Below are 13,013 nucleotides of genomic sequence, written 5' to 3'. Positions count from 1 at the left end.
TAATTTACGATTGAAGAAAGAACATTTTATTTATTTATTTATTTATTTATTTATTTATTTTTATTTATTTTTTGAGACGGAGTCTCGCTCTGTCGCCCAGGCTGGAGTGCAGTGGCACGATCTCCTCTCACTGCAAGCTCTGCCTCCCGGGTTCACGCCATTCTCCTGCCTCAGCCTTCCGTGTAGCTGGGACTACCGGTGCTCGCCACCATGCCCGGCTAGTTTTTGTATTTTTAGTAAAGATGGGGTTTCACCGTGTTAGCCAGGATGGTCTCAATCTCCTGACCTCATGATCCACCCATCTCTGCCTCCCTAAGTGCTGGGATTACAGGCGTGAGCCACTGCGCCCGGCCAGAAAGAACATTTTAAAAATAATGTAGTGTAGCCTCAGTGTCCAGCGTTGGTAAAGTCTACAGTGGTGCACAGCAATGTCCTAGGGCTTCACATTCACTCACCACTCTCCAGCTCACCCAGAGCAACTTCCAGGCCTGCAAGCTCCAGTCATGATAAGCGCCCCATACGGCTGTCCTGTTTTTTATCTTTTCTACTGTGTTTTTACCATCCCTTTTCTATGCTGACCTCATGTTACAACTACCTATGGTATTCAGTAGGTCTGTAGCCCGGGAGCAATAGACTCTGTCATCCAGCCTAGGTGTGGGGTGTGCAGTAGGCTCTGCCGTCCAGCCTAGGTGTGGGGTGTGCAGTAGGCTCTGCCGTCCAGCCTAGGTGTGGGGTGTGCAGTAGGCTCTGCCGTTCAGCCTAGGTGTGGGGTGTGCAGTAGGCTCTGCCGTCCAGCCTAGGTGTGGGGTGTGCAGTAGGCTCTGCCGTCCAGCCTAGGTGTGGGGTGTGCAGTAGGCTCTGCCGTCCAGGCTTATATAAGTGCTCTCCATGGCGTTCGTACAGTGACGGAAGCGCCTGCCTGCATCTCTCAGGACAGGTCTCTGTGGTTAAACACCGCCTGACGGTATGGGAGAGAGATTTGGTTTGTCAACTGCTTGCTAAGGATTTCTGCCTCTATAGTCATTAGGGACATTGGGCTGTAGTTCTCTTGTGATGTCTATCTGGCAAGGGGGTGGGTGGCATTCAGGGGAGGGGTATGGGGGCTGCTCTGTAAGGTCACCTTTGAATTGAGGCCTGAGAACCTAAGGGGGCCTTGAGAACAGAAGGAGGTGAGCATCTGGCAGGGGCAGCAGCTGGTGCCGAGGCCCAGACAGGCTTGTGCTTGGCACCTGTGAGAAGCAGACCCGAGGCCTGGCTGGCCAAGTGGACATGCAGGGAAGGATGTCAGGAGATATCAGGGCTGGGCCCAGCTGCTCCACAGGGAGGAGAAGAGGCTCCTGGTGCCGAAAAGCAAATGAGCAGAAGCCCAGGATGGGAGGCCTCAGCAGGGCTGGAGGCCAGGAGAGGTGGGGAGCTGAGCAGCCAGGGATTCTGGGCCCCAAGTGAGCAAGGAGGGCAGGCAGGCAGGTGGCCTGAAGGGCTGGGGTAGGACAGGGCTGACAGGGAGTGGCCCTAGGGGCTGGGGGCGAGGGACTTTGCTACAGCAAACAGAATGAGCCTGGCTGCCGAGGGGTCCGGGGCCATGTGGCCGTCATGCAGTGACCACTGGGGCCATGTGTTTGCCCAGGTTCAACGATGAAGTGAAGCACATCAAGGTGGTGGAGAAGGACAACTGGATCCACATCACAGAAGCCAAGAAATTCGACAGCCTCCTGGTAAGTGACACGGCTCCAGCCGGCTCCCATCCCCAGCCACAGGGAACAGGTGCTTCCTCCCGGCCCTGAGCAAGTGGCCATGTTTCCTGTGAGGATTGATTCTTCCCAGTGTGGGAAAGATTTAGGGAACTGGTTTTTAAGGCACCAGGACAGCTAGAGCTGTGTCACAGCCTCCTGAATTGGGACTTCTGACCCCCAAAGCCTGGGCAAGGTGGTTGACCCTGGTGGACAGTGTAGGGGTGGGCAGCCCAGGCCACGAGCATCCCCAGATTCCTCTCATGCCATCCTCCTGCGAGAGCAGAAACTGACGCCCAGTGGGGCTTCCAGCTGGGGCCTGGCTGGGTAGCCCCATTATACATGTATGACTTCAAACAACTCCTTCCCTGACTCACCCCTACCCACCGTTCCAGCCGGAATGCAGTTAGAGGCATAGTTCTTGAAATGATTTTAAAGTTATGCCTACATTTTCTTTTCTTAATTACAAACGTTGTATATATTGAGAACTCCTGACTAGAGTCCCCAAGCTCTTAGCTTCCCCAGTATGGCCACAGAAAAGCACAAGGACAAGTAGAAATCCATAATCTCAGGCTGGGCGTAGTGGCCCGTGCCCGTAATCCCAGCACTTAGGGAGGCCGAGGTGGGCGAATCACTTGAGGTCAGGAGTTCGAGACCAGCCTGGCCAACATGGCAAAACCCCATGTCTACAAAAAATACAAACATTAGCCGGGCATGGTGGCACATGCCTGTAGTCCCCACTACTTGGGAAGCTGAGGCACGAGAATTGTTTGAACCCAGGAGGTGGAGGTTGCAGTGAGCCGAGATCGTGCCACTGCACTTCAGCCTGGGTGACAGAGTGAGACTCCGTCTCAAAAAAAAAAAAAAAAAAATCCATAATATCCCATCCCCACCTCCAGAAAAAACAAAAGCGGAAACCAGTGTTCGTTCTCACCTCAGTGAGTCCTCAGGACCTTTCTACACGCAGCTTAGGTGTGCTTTATATTATATACATAATAATGTTGGCAATACCCCAGCTGATTTTTAGTCGACTTTTCAAGGCCACACACATTGACCATCCATGAATCTTTCCCTGACTGATGGCCGCGTGGCTCTCTGTCACTTGGAGATCCTGTTATTTATTTCTTTTTTTTTTTTTTTTTTTTTTTGAGATGGAGTCGTGCTCTGTTGCCCGGGCTGGAGTACAGTGGCCGGATCTCAGCTCACTGCAAGCTCCGCCTCCCGGGTTCACGCCATTCTCCTGCCTCAGTCTCCCGAGTAGCTGGGACTACAGGCACCCGCCACCTCACCCGGCTAGTTTTTTGTATTTTTTGTAGAGACGGAGTTTCACCGTGTTAGCCAGGATGGTCTCGATTTCCTGACCTCGTGATCCGCCCGTCTCGGCCTCCCAAAGTGCTGGGATTACAGGCTTGAGCCACCGCGCCCGGCCAGAGATCCTGTTATTTCTAGAAGCTTGCCCCAAGGGCTGGATACAGAGTTTCCGTTTTTCCATTGTAAAAGCTGTTGGCCGTCAGCGCCCGTGCTGGTCCGTCTTTTGGCATCTTTTGCAGATTATTTTCTCTAGAAATTTTTTGGGAGAGTTGCTGGTACCTTCGAGGTACTGACCACCCACCACGGGCTGGGGGGGACGTGGGGAGTTCTGAGGAGTCCAGGAAGCTCGTCTCCCCCACATGAACCAGGAGGTGGGAGAGGGAGGCCAGGTCACTGGGGGGGACTTCTGGAGGTGGCAGCAGCTGTCAGTGAGTGTGTATGCCCTGCAGGAGTTGGTGGAGTACTACCAGTGCCACTCACTCAAGGAGAGCTTCAAGCAGCTGGACACCACACTCAAGTACCCCTACAAGTCCCGGGAACGCTCGGCCTCCAGGGCCTCCAGCCGGTCCCCAGGTAACGCCCCAGCCCAGCCAGTACACCAGCACTCCTCGGAGGGGTCTGCCCTAGCCCATTTCTCAGGGCCCAGATCCTGCCCTCACAGACCCAGACCAGGAGTCCCACCCTTGGGAACACAGCCCCAGCCCCCCGCCCGCGCCCCCAGCTGTCACAGATGCTATCGTGTGGCATCTCCTGGGCCACGTGACAGGCGGGGCTCTGCACCTGCTCAGAATTGCTCTTCTGTCTTGGCTCCTTCATCCAGAGACCAGCGGGGGTTGGAGGGGCCAGATCCAGGCAGAGACCCCTGCGCATGGAGCTGTCACTGGTGGGAGAGAAAAGGGCAGGCCCACCCGTTCCCAGATCCCTGTCTGTGCCCAGCTCCTGGGCCTCCTCTGTGAGAGGCAGCCTGTTTGCAGATTGGACTCCTCAATCCAGAACAGGGAAGGCCACATGGAATCAGGGGCAGGGGCAGGCCCAGAGCATGCGGCTTCCCGCTCAGGACTCTGTCCGGAGTCACCCCACATCCTCCAGCCCGCAGGGACCTGAAGGGCCATGGGTCCCACACAGGCCGAGCTGGACAGGAAAGGAACAGCTGGCCTTAATGAGCACCTGCTGGGTGCCAGACGAGGGCATGCGAGGAGGTGGTCCCCATTTGCTCTCGAGGACACAGGTGCAGAGATTGGCTCTAGGGTAGCTCAGGTGTAGCCGAGCGGCGCCTGTGCCTGGGGGGGGCGCTTGACAACCCACGCTGCCCCCTGCCTCCTTTGCCCCCTATAGGGCCTTTCCTGCTAAAGGGCCTGCCCTGCCCCATGCCCCCCAGCCTGTAGCTGTGCCCACCGTGACTGTGCATGGATGCCCTGCTGCCCGCCTCACGTTCTCTCTCGCCTCTTTGCAGCTTCCTGTGCTTCCTACAACTTTTCTTTTCTCGGTCCTCAGGGCCTCAGCTTTGCTTCTCAGGGCCCCTCCGCTCCCTTCTGGTCAGGTACCGCTGCTCCCCAGGGCGTGGGGGGACCGGGCCTGTGGCAGCTGCCTTGGGAGACCCAGCACGGAGCTGCTCGCTGGCCCCACAGCCCTGCCTGACGTGGCCACAGTTGTCCGCAGTCTGGCGCAGGGTGGCGGGGAGGAAGGGGCTGGGGAGCCTGGGCAGAGGCTGCTGCAGGCACCTGAGGACACGTCAGGCTTGGTCCCACCCTTGTCACCACCCACCCCCTGTGGACACGCCCATCCTGATGGCCACTTCCCCAGCCTCGGCCACTGTCATTCCTCCTTGTTCATCAAGAGCTTTGCCTCTGGTAACAGAAAACAGGTGGCCACGAGGAGGAGCTGTGGGACTTGGGTGCAGGGAGGAGGGGGTTTTAGTCAGCCCTGACCTCATGGCTTTCAGCTGCCAGAGTCAAAGTCCCTTCCCAGCAGCCGTGTGTGTTTCACCCTCAGCCATGGTCATTGACACCTGTCTATCAGGATTCTGTGTCTGGGCCAAGCTGGTTCCACTGGGTTGCTGGTTGGATTTGGGCTCTGGAATTGGGGGACCGCTGGAATGATGATGGTCAAAGCCTGGGCACCTGCTTGTGTCCCTAAGAGCATCCTCATTGCAGGGATTTGGTTGTGCTGTGTCCCCAGACCCAGGGGGCAAGAGGTCCTGGGATTGGAGGCCAGTGTGTCCCTCCAGAGCCTGGATGCTTGACATCCTTCCTCTCTGGGTACAGAGCAAGGTTCTGGGCACCAGGGGAGAGACCCAGCTTGGCCCAAGGGCCTCCTCGATCCCTGGTTGGGCCCCTACTGCTGCTGTGTGATGCTGCCCATCTCCCTCAACAGTGTTCACGCCCCGCGTCATCGGCACGGCTGTGGCCAGGTACAACTTTGCTGCCCGAGACATGAGAGAGCTTTCGCTGCGGGAAGGTGATGTGGTGAGGATCTACAGCCGCATCGGCGGGGACCAGGGCTGGTGGAAGGGCGAGACCAACGGACGGGTGAGTGGCCCTACCCTGAGGGCGCGGGGCTGGCCTCGCTGCAGCCCCCACCTGGTCAGACTCAGGCAGACTAGCACCACAGCTATGTCCACACCCCTGGCCCTGTCCCAGGCACCCTCTGTAATCTCCTTCATCCTCACAGCAGCCCAGAAGGCTGGCGTTCACAGGGGGAAACTGAGGCTCCAGATGTTTACCACGAACCCAAGGTCTCATAGCCCAGGAATTGGCTACAGAGATCTGATCTGGATCCAAGCTCCTAGGACCCTCCACCCTGTTCCATTTTTATTCTGAGCTGCCCTCACAGCTGCACTCTTGAAATTACTTGTAAGTCCCCAAGCTTTATTTGCAGGAAGGGAGGTCACAGGACTGAGGAGGACACGGTGTCCTTTCTGGGCTCCTCCTGCCATTCTCTAAGGCCCCATCTATGCCCTGGTGAGGCAGTAGGGACACACTGTGTCCCTACCCACCTCCATCCCTTCACACTTTCCCAAGTGCCAGGTGGGCTTAAGAGTGCCCTGGGCACCCTAAGATTCTGTGTAAGTCCATGGCCTCTTCATCCCAACACCCCATCTCTACCTCTAGCTTTGGCCCATGTCTCTCAGTACGTATCCATCCAAGCACCAGAGCTCCGTGTGCCACCAATTAGAAAATGCCCAGCTTCCTCTTTGAGCTGCAGGTGCACAGGGCAAGTGCATGGGGCTGCAGAGGGCCAGTGCTGACACTTCCATTGTCCAGTGGCAGGAGCCGCTCTGCCTTCACCTATCAGGCAGTCTGCCCCTTGGAGGCCCTCAAGTCTGATCCAGTTTTTACCCAACTGCCTTGCAGAAGTGTGAAGGCTACTGAGGCGTAGGTAACCCACCTAGAGGGCTGGGACCACTTGTTTTCAAAGTGGTCCTTGTGTGACTGGCGTTAAAAGTGTCTGGAGCTGTAATATAATAAGCACGTACCTGGGCCCTTTCCCAGATCCAGGTATTTTCTATACAGCATTAAGTTTTAGAACAACTAGTTTGAGTATTACTGGATAATTGCTGTCAATTTGACCCTGTTATCATTATGAAACATCTTTTCTCTGGCATTTATTCTTGCTGTAATCTCCTTTATCTGCTGTTGTAGTGACACCAGCTTTCTTGGGATTAGTGCTTTGTGTGGCATATTATTTTCTCTCATACTACTTAAACTTGTCTTTTTCCTGATATTTAAAATGGGTCTCTCATAAATAGTTGGGGAAGCCAGTCTGATCTGCCAGTCTTGGACTTTTAGTAGGCATATGTAGTCCATTTATATTTAATGTAATTACTGAGCTATTTGGGTTTAAATAAGTAATCTAACTTTATTTTCTATTTGTCACATCTACTCCTCTTTTCTTCTGTCTTGCCTACTTTTGAATTAATGTAGTTTTAATTCTACTTCCCCTGCCCTACATTGGTTTGTTAGTTACACACTTTTTTTCTTAAGTGATAACCTTACACCAGAGATTCCCTTAAATGAGTACTTTTTTACTATTTCCCAGGCAATGCAAGGAAGGACCTTGCAACTTTTGATTGTATCCATTTTCCTTCCAACTTTTGTGCAAGTGTCATCATGTATCTTAATTCTATATATATTCACACCTTAGAAGACATTGTTTTTGTTTTAGGCAGTTGTGCTCATTTAGATTTACCCTGTGTTTACCTTTCCCGGGGCTCCCCATTTCCTCCTGCATTCTTGTATTTCCACCCAAGACCATTTCTCTGCTGGCTGACATCCCCTCTCTTTCATATTTTTTAAAGTTTATCTGCTATTAATGAAGTCTCAGTTTCTGTTGAATCTAAAAACATCCTTATTTCACTTTCTTTTTAAATATTCACATTGTAAAATGTTTGTAACTTATAATTTTGAAACAAAATTTCAAACATAAAATTTCAAAATTTCATCTTAAAAGTGGGAGTAACCTGCCCAGATTTACCAATTGTGAATGTTTTGCCCCGTTTGCTTTATCATTTGCACTGTGTGTGTGTCTGTGTGTTTGTCTATTTCTCTCCAACTCATTTGAGAGTAAATTGCAGAAATCATATTTCTTTACCCCTAAGTATTTCCTAAGACCAAGGACATTCCCCTTTGATATAATACAATTATCTAAGCCACTGTCCCTATTCAAATCTTACCAGTCATCCCAATTATGTCTTCTCTAGCTCTTTTCTCCTGGTCCTGGATCCAATCCGGGATCATGAACTGCTGTGATCCTTAACTCTCTTTAATCTAGAATATTCCTCAGCCTTTCTCTGCCTTACGTGACTTGTACATTTTTGAAGAGTTTCAGCCAACTATTTTTATAGTATATCTCTCAGTTTGGGTTTGATGTTTCTTCATGATTAGATTGAGGTCACGTTGGGAACACCACAATGGGGATGTTGGCACTTTCTCAGTGCCGTAGTGTCCTGTTAGGAGATGAATTATACCAGTTTGTCTCATTATTTGTGACATTAACTTTGATCATGTGTTTAAGATTATATTTGCTATGTTCTTCTACTGTGAAGTTAACTGTTGCCTGTCATTAGCAAGAAATTTGTAGGGTAATACTTTGAAGTTAGATAAATATCCTGTTCCTCTTCAAACTTTTATGTACTAGTTTTATCTTCCCTTGATGAATTTTATCTGTTCTATTATTTCTTTTTTTTTTTTTTTTTGAGACGGAGTCTCCCTCTGTCGCCCAGGCTGGAGGGCAGTGGCCAGATCTCAGCTCACTACAAGCTCCTCCTTCCAGGTTTACGCCATTCTCCTGCCTCAGCCTCCTGAGTAGCTGGGACTACAGGTGCCCGCCACCTCGCCCGGCTAGTTTTTTGTATTTTTTAGTAGAGACAGGGTTTCACCGTGTTAGCCAGGATGGTCTTGATCTCCTGACCTCGTGATCCGCCTGTCTTGGCCTCCCAAAGTGCTGGGATTACAGGCTTGAGCCACCGTGCCCGGCCTATTATTTCTATTATGGCTGAAAAAATAGTGATTTTTTTCGACTATCTATAGATATTAGTTGGCATTCTACTGTAAGGAAAACTTTCTTTTCTCTTGTACTTATTCATTCTCCCCCAGGAATCAGTCATTTTTCCAAGGAGACCTAGTTCCTTTCTGTGAGTTGTTTTGAGTTCATTTTTGAAGTTCATTTGAAGTTTTGAGTTGATGTTAAGTTCATTTTGAAGTTTTAGGTTCGTTTTACTATAATGTGGCTAGGTGTGATTTTTTCTTTCTTTATTGTACTTAGGATTTGCAGAGATTTTTTTGAACCTGTGGCTTGATGTCCATCACTTTTGGAAATTTCTCAGCCAGAATAATATCTGCAGACAGCGTATCTGTTCCATTTTCTCTCTTTTCTCCTTGTCGGACTTCATTCACATGGATGTTAGAACTTTTTACCATGGCCTCATATTATTCCCACAATTTTATGTGTTTTTTTGTCCTTTTTTCTCTCTGGTTTTCTATCTAGTCACTTTCTAGTGACCTATCTTACGGTTTATGCATCTTCTCTTCTGCTTTGTCTAAATCCCGCTATTGGAGTCTTCATTTCATTCATTATATTTTTCAGTTCTAGGATTTCTATTTGATTTCTGATTTAGGTTCTCTGGTAAAATTGTCTGCCTTTTCATCCATTTTCTTAAACGTACAAATTAGAGTTATTTATCTCCCCTGACAGATGACCTCAGTACCTGTGGGTTAATTTCTACTGCCTGCTTTTTCTATTGGTTTTTGTCATTTGGTCCCGACTGAATGCCAAGCTTGTGTATTAAGAAAAAAACTGTAGCTGTTCTGGGTGATGTTCTTTAAAACTGTAGCTGTTCTGGGTGATGTTCTTTTCCTCAGGAGAATTCATTTTTTTTCTGACTGGCAGGTGGAGGGTGGACAGAACATCTTAAATTGGCCAAGGGTGGTGTTTTTCTGGGTTACTTTTATTCCTGGGCAATGGTTCCACCAGGTCCTTCTGAATTGCAGGCCTTGCTGAGAACTCTGGACTTCCGAAGGACCCCCATCTTCTTGAGTCTCTACTTGCCCCTACCCCAACACAGACATGCACACACCTGCTTACACACACACACACACACACACACACAGACACGATCCTGCCATCTTTTTCAGATCGGCTGGTTTCCTTCAACGTACGTAGAAGAGGAGGGCATCCAGTGACGGCAGGAACGTGGACAAGACGCACAGATTTTCTTGGGAGAGTCACTCCAGCCCTGAAGTCTGTCTCTAGCTCCTCTGTGACTCAGAGGGGAAATACCAACCTCTCCCAGTCTTCCACCGCCCACAGGGATGGGGAGGGTGTTGAGAATCCTAAACTCGAACCGTTTCACTGTCAGCCTGCCCTCGGCGACCCATCAGTGGGTGTGCTATTGTACATAGAGGAAACCTGGGCTCGCCCCACCCAGAGCACAGAGGAGGGGGCACCAGCAGCACTGCAAGCCAGGCTCTGGGTAGCAGCTGAGGCCAGAAGCCCATTGCCTGCCCCCATCCAACCGAGATGGCGGTCAGGAGCCTAGGTTTGAACAGCAGATGCTGTCCCAGGAAGGGCTAGGGACAGCAGAGGGGACCTGCCCCCAGCCCCTCTGCTTAGCCCCTGGACTCAGCTTTGCCTGTCTTTTCCTGCTGCTCCCAGGGGGAGGTGTCAGGCCTCGGGAGGCAGATGGGACCAGAGCCAGGCTGTTCACTGTGGGCTCACTTGCCCCACTGTGCTAGGGCGCAGGAGGAGAGCACTGCAGTGGCCCTCTGCAGCCACTCTGGCTCCCCAGACCTCCCTGACTCCCCCACTCCCCTCCATGCCAGGGGCACACCCAGACCCCACAGGGCAGGCCCCTCTCTTGGGAGGGGCCTTTGGGATGATGAAATTCCAACCCTGCTCCCTCGTCAGTGGTACTGTTTCCTGCCCTCTCTCTGAGGGGCCCTTTCTGGAGTCCTGGGATGGTGTCTGCTTGGCCGTGGCCCTGCTGCCAGGTCAGTACATCTTTTGTAAAAACCCTGAAATGGGCAGGGAAGAAAACAGGGATTTCCCCTCTCTAGATCCCTGCCAGGTCCTTCTCCAGGAGGCCCCTCTGCTCTCCTGCAGGGTGGTCCCTGAGGGTCTGCCCAGCCTTGGCATGAGAGGTTGGTTCCAGCCCCTGGCAGGGCTTCCTTCCAAGGGTCCCTGCAGCCTTCAAACTGGGCCTTGGGCAACTCAAAGTAAGTGCTCTTGGGGGTGGCTCTACCCCATTGCCTCCCCCAGCCACGACTCCCGGCCTTTGACCTCCGGCTGGGTTAGCCAGACCCTGGTTTCTCTACCCTGATGTTGCATGGGACCTGGCAGCAGTGTCTCCCTCCCAGCTCCTTGCCAAAGCCTCTGTTGAGACCTGGGCTTCCTATAGCCCCTTATCCCTCTGGCCAGCTGCACAGCCTGTGGGAGGTGCCCGGCCCAGGTTGGGTGTGGGGGAGGCTGATCCCTGCTGTGGGTGGCGCTGGGGACCTGGGGGCTCCTTGTGAGTTTGGCCTTGTGGCCTCTGAGCCGTATGCCTCTGGGGCGTAGGGAAGAGGTGGGAGGAGTCACGGGGATGGGGAGCGGCAGGACGAGAGAGTGGCCCTCGACAAAGGCTTGGGAATGAGGGGAGGTAGAGGCAGGGCAGGGGAAGTGAAGAGTCGGCCTGGGAGAGAGCACCCTGGGGCCTGCGTGTCGGGGTACACCCAGCACTTTGCGCCCCACGGTCCAGCAGGCGCCGAGGATGGAGGGGAGGAAGCCGGCAGCCCCTGTGTTTACTGTCGTCAGAAAGGTCTTGTCTTTTGGTTTTGGGGTTTTTTGTTGTGTTGTGTTTTTTTGGCTTGTTTGTTTTTTAAGGGGAAAAAAGTTTGTAATTATTTCATCCAAATCTCCCGTTATATATCTGTGAATAATAAGAGATTTTATAATAGCAAGAAAATGATGTATATTTTAGTTTGTTGACAAATAAGTCGTCATGATCACAAAAGACACTGAGAAAAAATAATTTAGAGCCCTGACTTTTTGTGAATTTGTTTGTTTTGTGTGTGTTTGTTTTGAGATTTGTATTCGGTTTGGTTTGGTTTTTGCACTGCACTAAGGCAGGAGGGTTGGAGGGCTGGGTGCAGCCGGGATGTCTGATGGTGTTCAGCAGGAGACGGGGTGTCCTCTGCGGGGGGCTAAACTGCAGAGGCCTGAGATCAGCTGTGAACATGTGGGAGCCCCATGCATGCGGGTCAGGGATCTGGGCCCCCCTCCCCCCGAGCTGGCGGTAACCCCAAATGGACACAAACTGTACATTTGCCAATGGGTTTTTTTCGGACCATGGTTTTTACTTGCAAATAAACCTGAGTTCTTTTCTGCAGGAGTGGTCAGCCTTTCGTGCCAGGGGAGGAGGGGATGGCTGGATTCCTCCACCTAAGTCCAGCAGGGTCTGTCTGACTGGGTTGCTTGGATCTCAACATGGCCCAACCTCAGCAGGGTCTGAGAGAGAAGGAGGTAATGGTGCCATGGCCACCTCCTGGCTGGCACAGCACCACGGGTTTCCCATGCGGTGCCCTGGAATTCTCCAGGTGGCATCGGGCATACAAACGGGACTGTAATTCCTGCCGCATCACTTGGGTACCTCCTGAGCCCCTGTTTCTTTACACGTATATTGAAGATAAAAATAGCCTCAGTAAAGTGGCACACATCTGTCATTCTAGCACTTTGGTAGGCTGAGGTAGGAAGCTGAGGTGGGAAGATGGCTTGAGCCCAGGGAGTTGAGACCAGCCAGGGCAACATAGCGAGACACTGTCTCTACGACACTTTTCTTTTAAATAGTTGGGCATGGTGGTGCACATCTCTGGTCCCAGCTTCTCGGGAGGGTGAGGTGGGAGGATCACTTGAGCCCAGGAGGTCGAAGCTGCAGTGAGCTGTGATTGCACCACTGTACTCCAGCCTGGGCAACAGAGCAAGACCCTGAACGTAAAAAAAAAAACCTCTCCATTTTGGTGGATTCTGTGGTGTATGATAGAGAAAACCAAAACAGAAAACGAGAGATTTATTTCTCCTTCCCCTCATGGAGGACCGTCCAGAGGCAGCAGCACTAGGCTCCTTTGCCTTGCCCTGGTCCCTGAGTCATCAGGAATCCTGGCTCCCCCCTCCCTGATCCCCCGGCCTCAGGGGGGATCCTCCTTCCTGATTCCCCGTCCTCAGATGCTCCTCCTCCCTGATCCCCCATCCTCAGAGGCTCCTCCTTCCTGATTCCCCGTCCTCAGAGGCTCCTTCCTGATCCCCCATCCTCAGAGGCTCCTCTTTCCCGATCCCTCGTCCTCAGAGGCTCCTCCTTCCTGATCCCTCGTCCTCAGAGGCTCCTCCTCCCTGATCCCCCGTCCTCAGAGGCTCCTCCTTCCTGATCCCCCGTCCTCAGAGGCTCCTCCTTCCTGATCCCCCATCCTCAGAGGCTCCCCCTTTCTGATCCCCCGTCCTCAG

At 52.2% G+C, this 13,013-nt stretch overlaps 1 protein-coding gene across 2 annotated transcripts in view; it reads left to right on the top strand.

The window, feature by feature from the left end:
- The window catches only part of VAV2 (vav guanine nucleotide exchange factor 2), a 235,677-nt gene extending 223,773 nt beyond the window's left edge, over positions 1-11,904 (top strand). Inside the window, exons 24-28 of one of the 2 annotated variants that reach the window (XM_073022082.1) lie at positions 1,628-1,715; positions 3,491-3,614; positions 4,495-4,581; positions 5,415-5,569; positions 9,674-11,904. In XM_073022082.1, coding sequence (XP_072878183.1) covers positions 1,628-1,715; positions 3,491-3,614; positions 4,495-4,581; positions 5,415-5,569; positions 9,674-9,721 — 502 coding nt within the window. In that variant the 3' untranslated portion in view covers positions 9,722-11,904. The remainder of the gene's footprint in view (positions 1-1,627; positions 1,716-3,490; positions 3,615-4,494; positions 4,582-5,414; positions 5,570-9,673) is intronic. The other variant, XM_073022081.1, reaches the window with a different exon arrangement.
- The last annotated feature ends 1,109 nt before the right edge of the window (positions 11,905-13,013 follow it).

The sequence above is a fragment of the Chlorocebus sabaeus genome, chromosome 12 (genome assembly GCF_047675955.1).
Source record: "Chlorocebus sabaeus isolate Y175 chromosome 12, mChlSab1.0.hap1, whole genome shotgun sequence".
In the NCBI taxonomy this organism is placed as follows: domain Eukaryota; kingdom Metazoa; phylum Chordata; class Mammalia; order Primates; family Cercopithecidae; genus Chlorocebus; species Chlorocebus sabaeus.
This window is presented reverse-complemented; position numbering and strand designations above follow the sequence as displayed.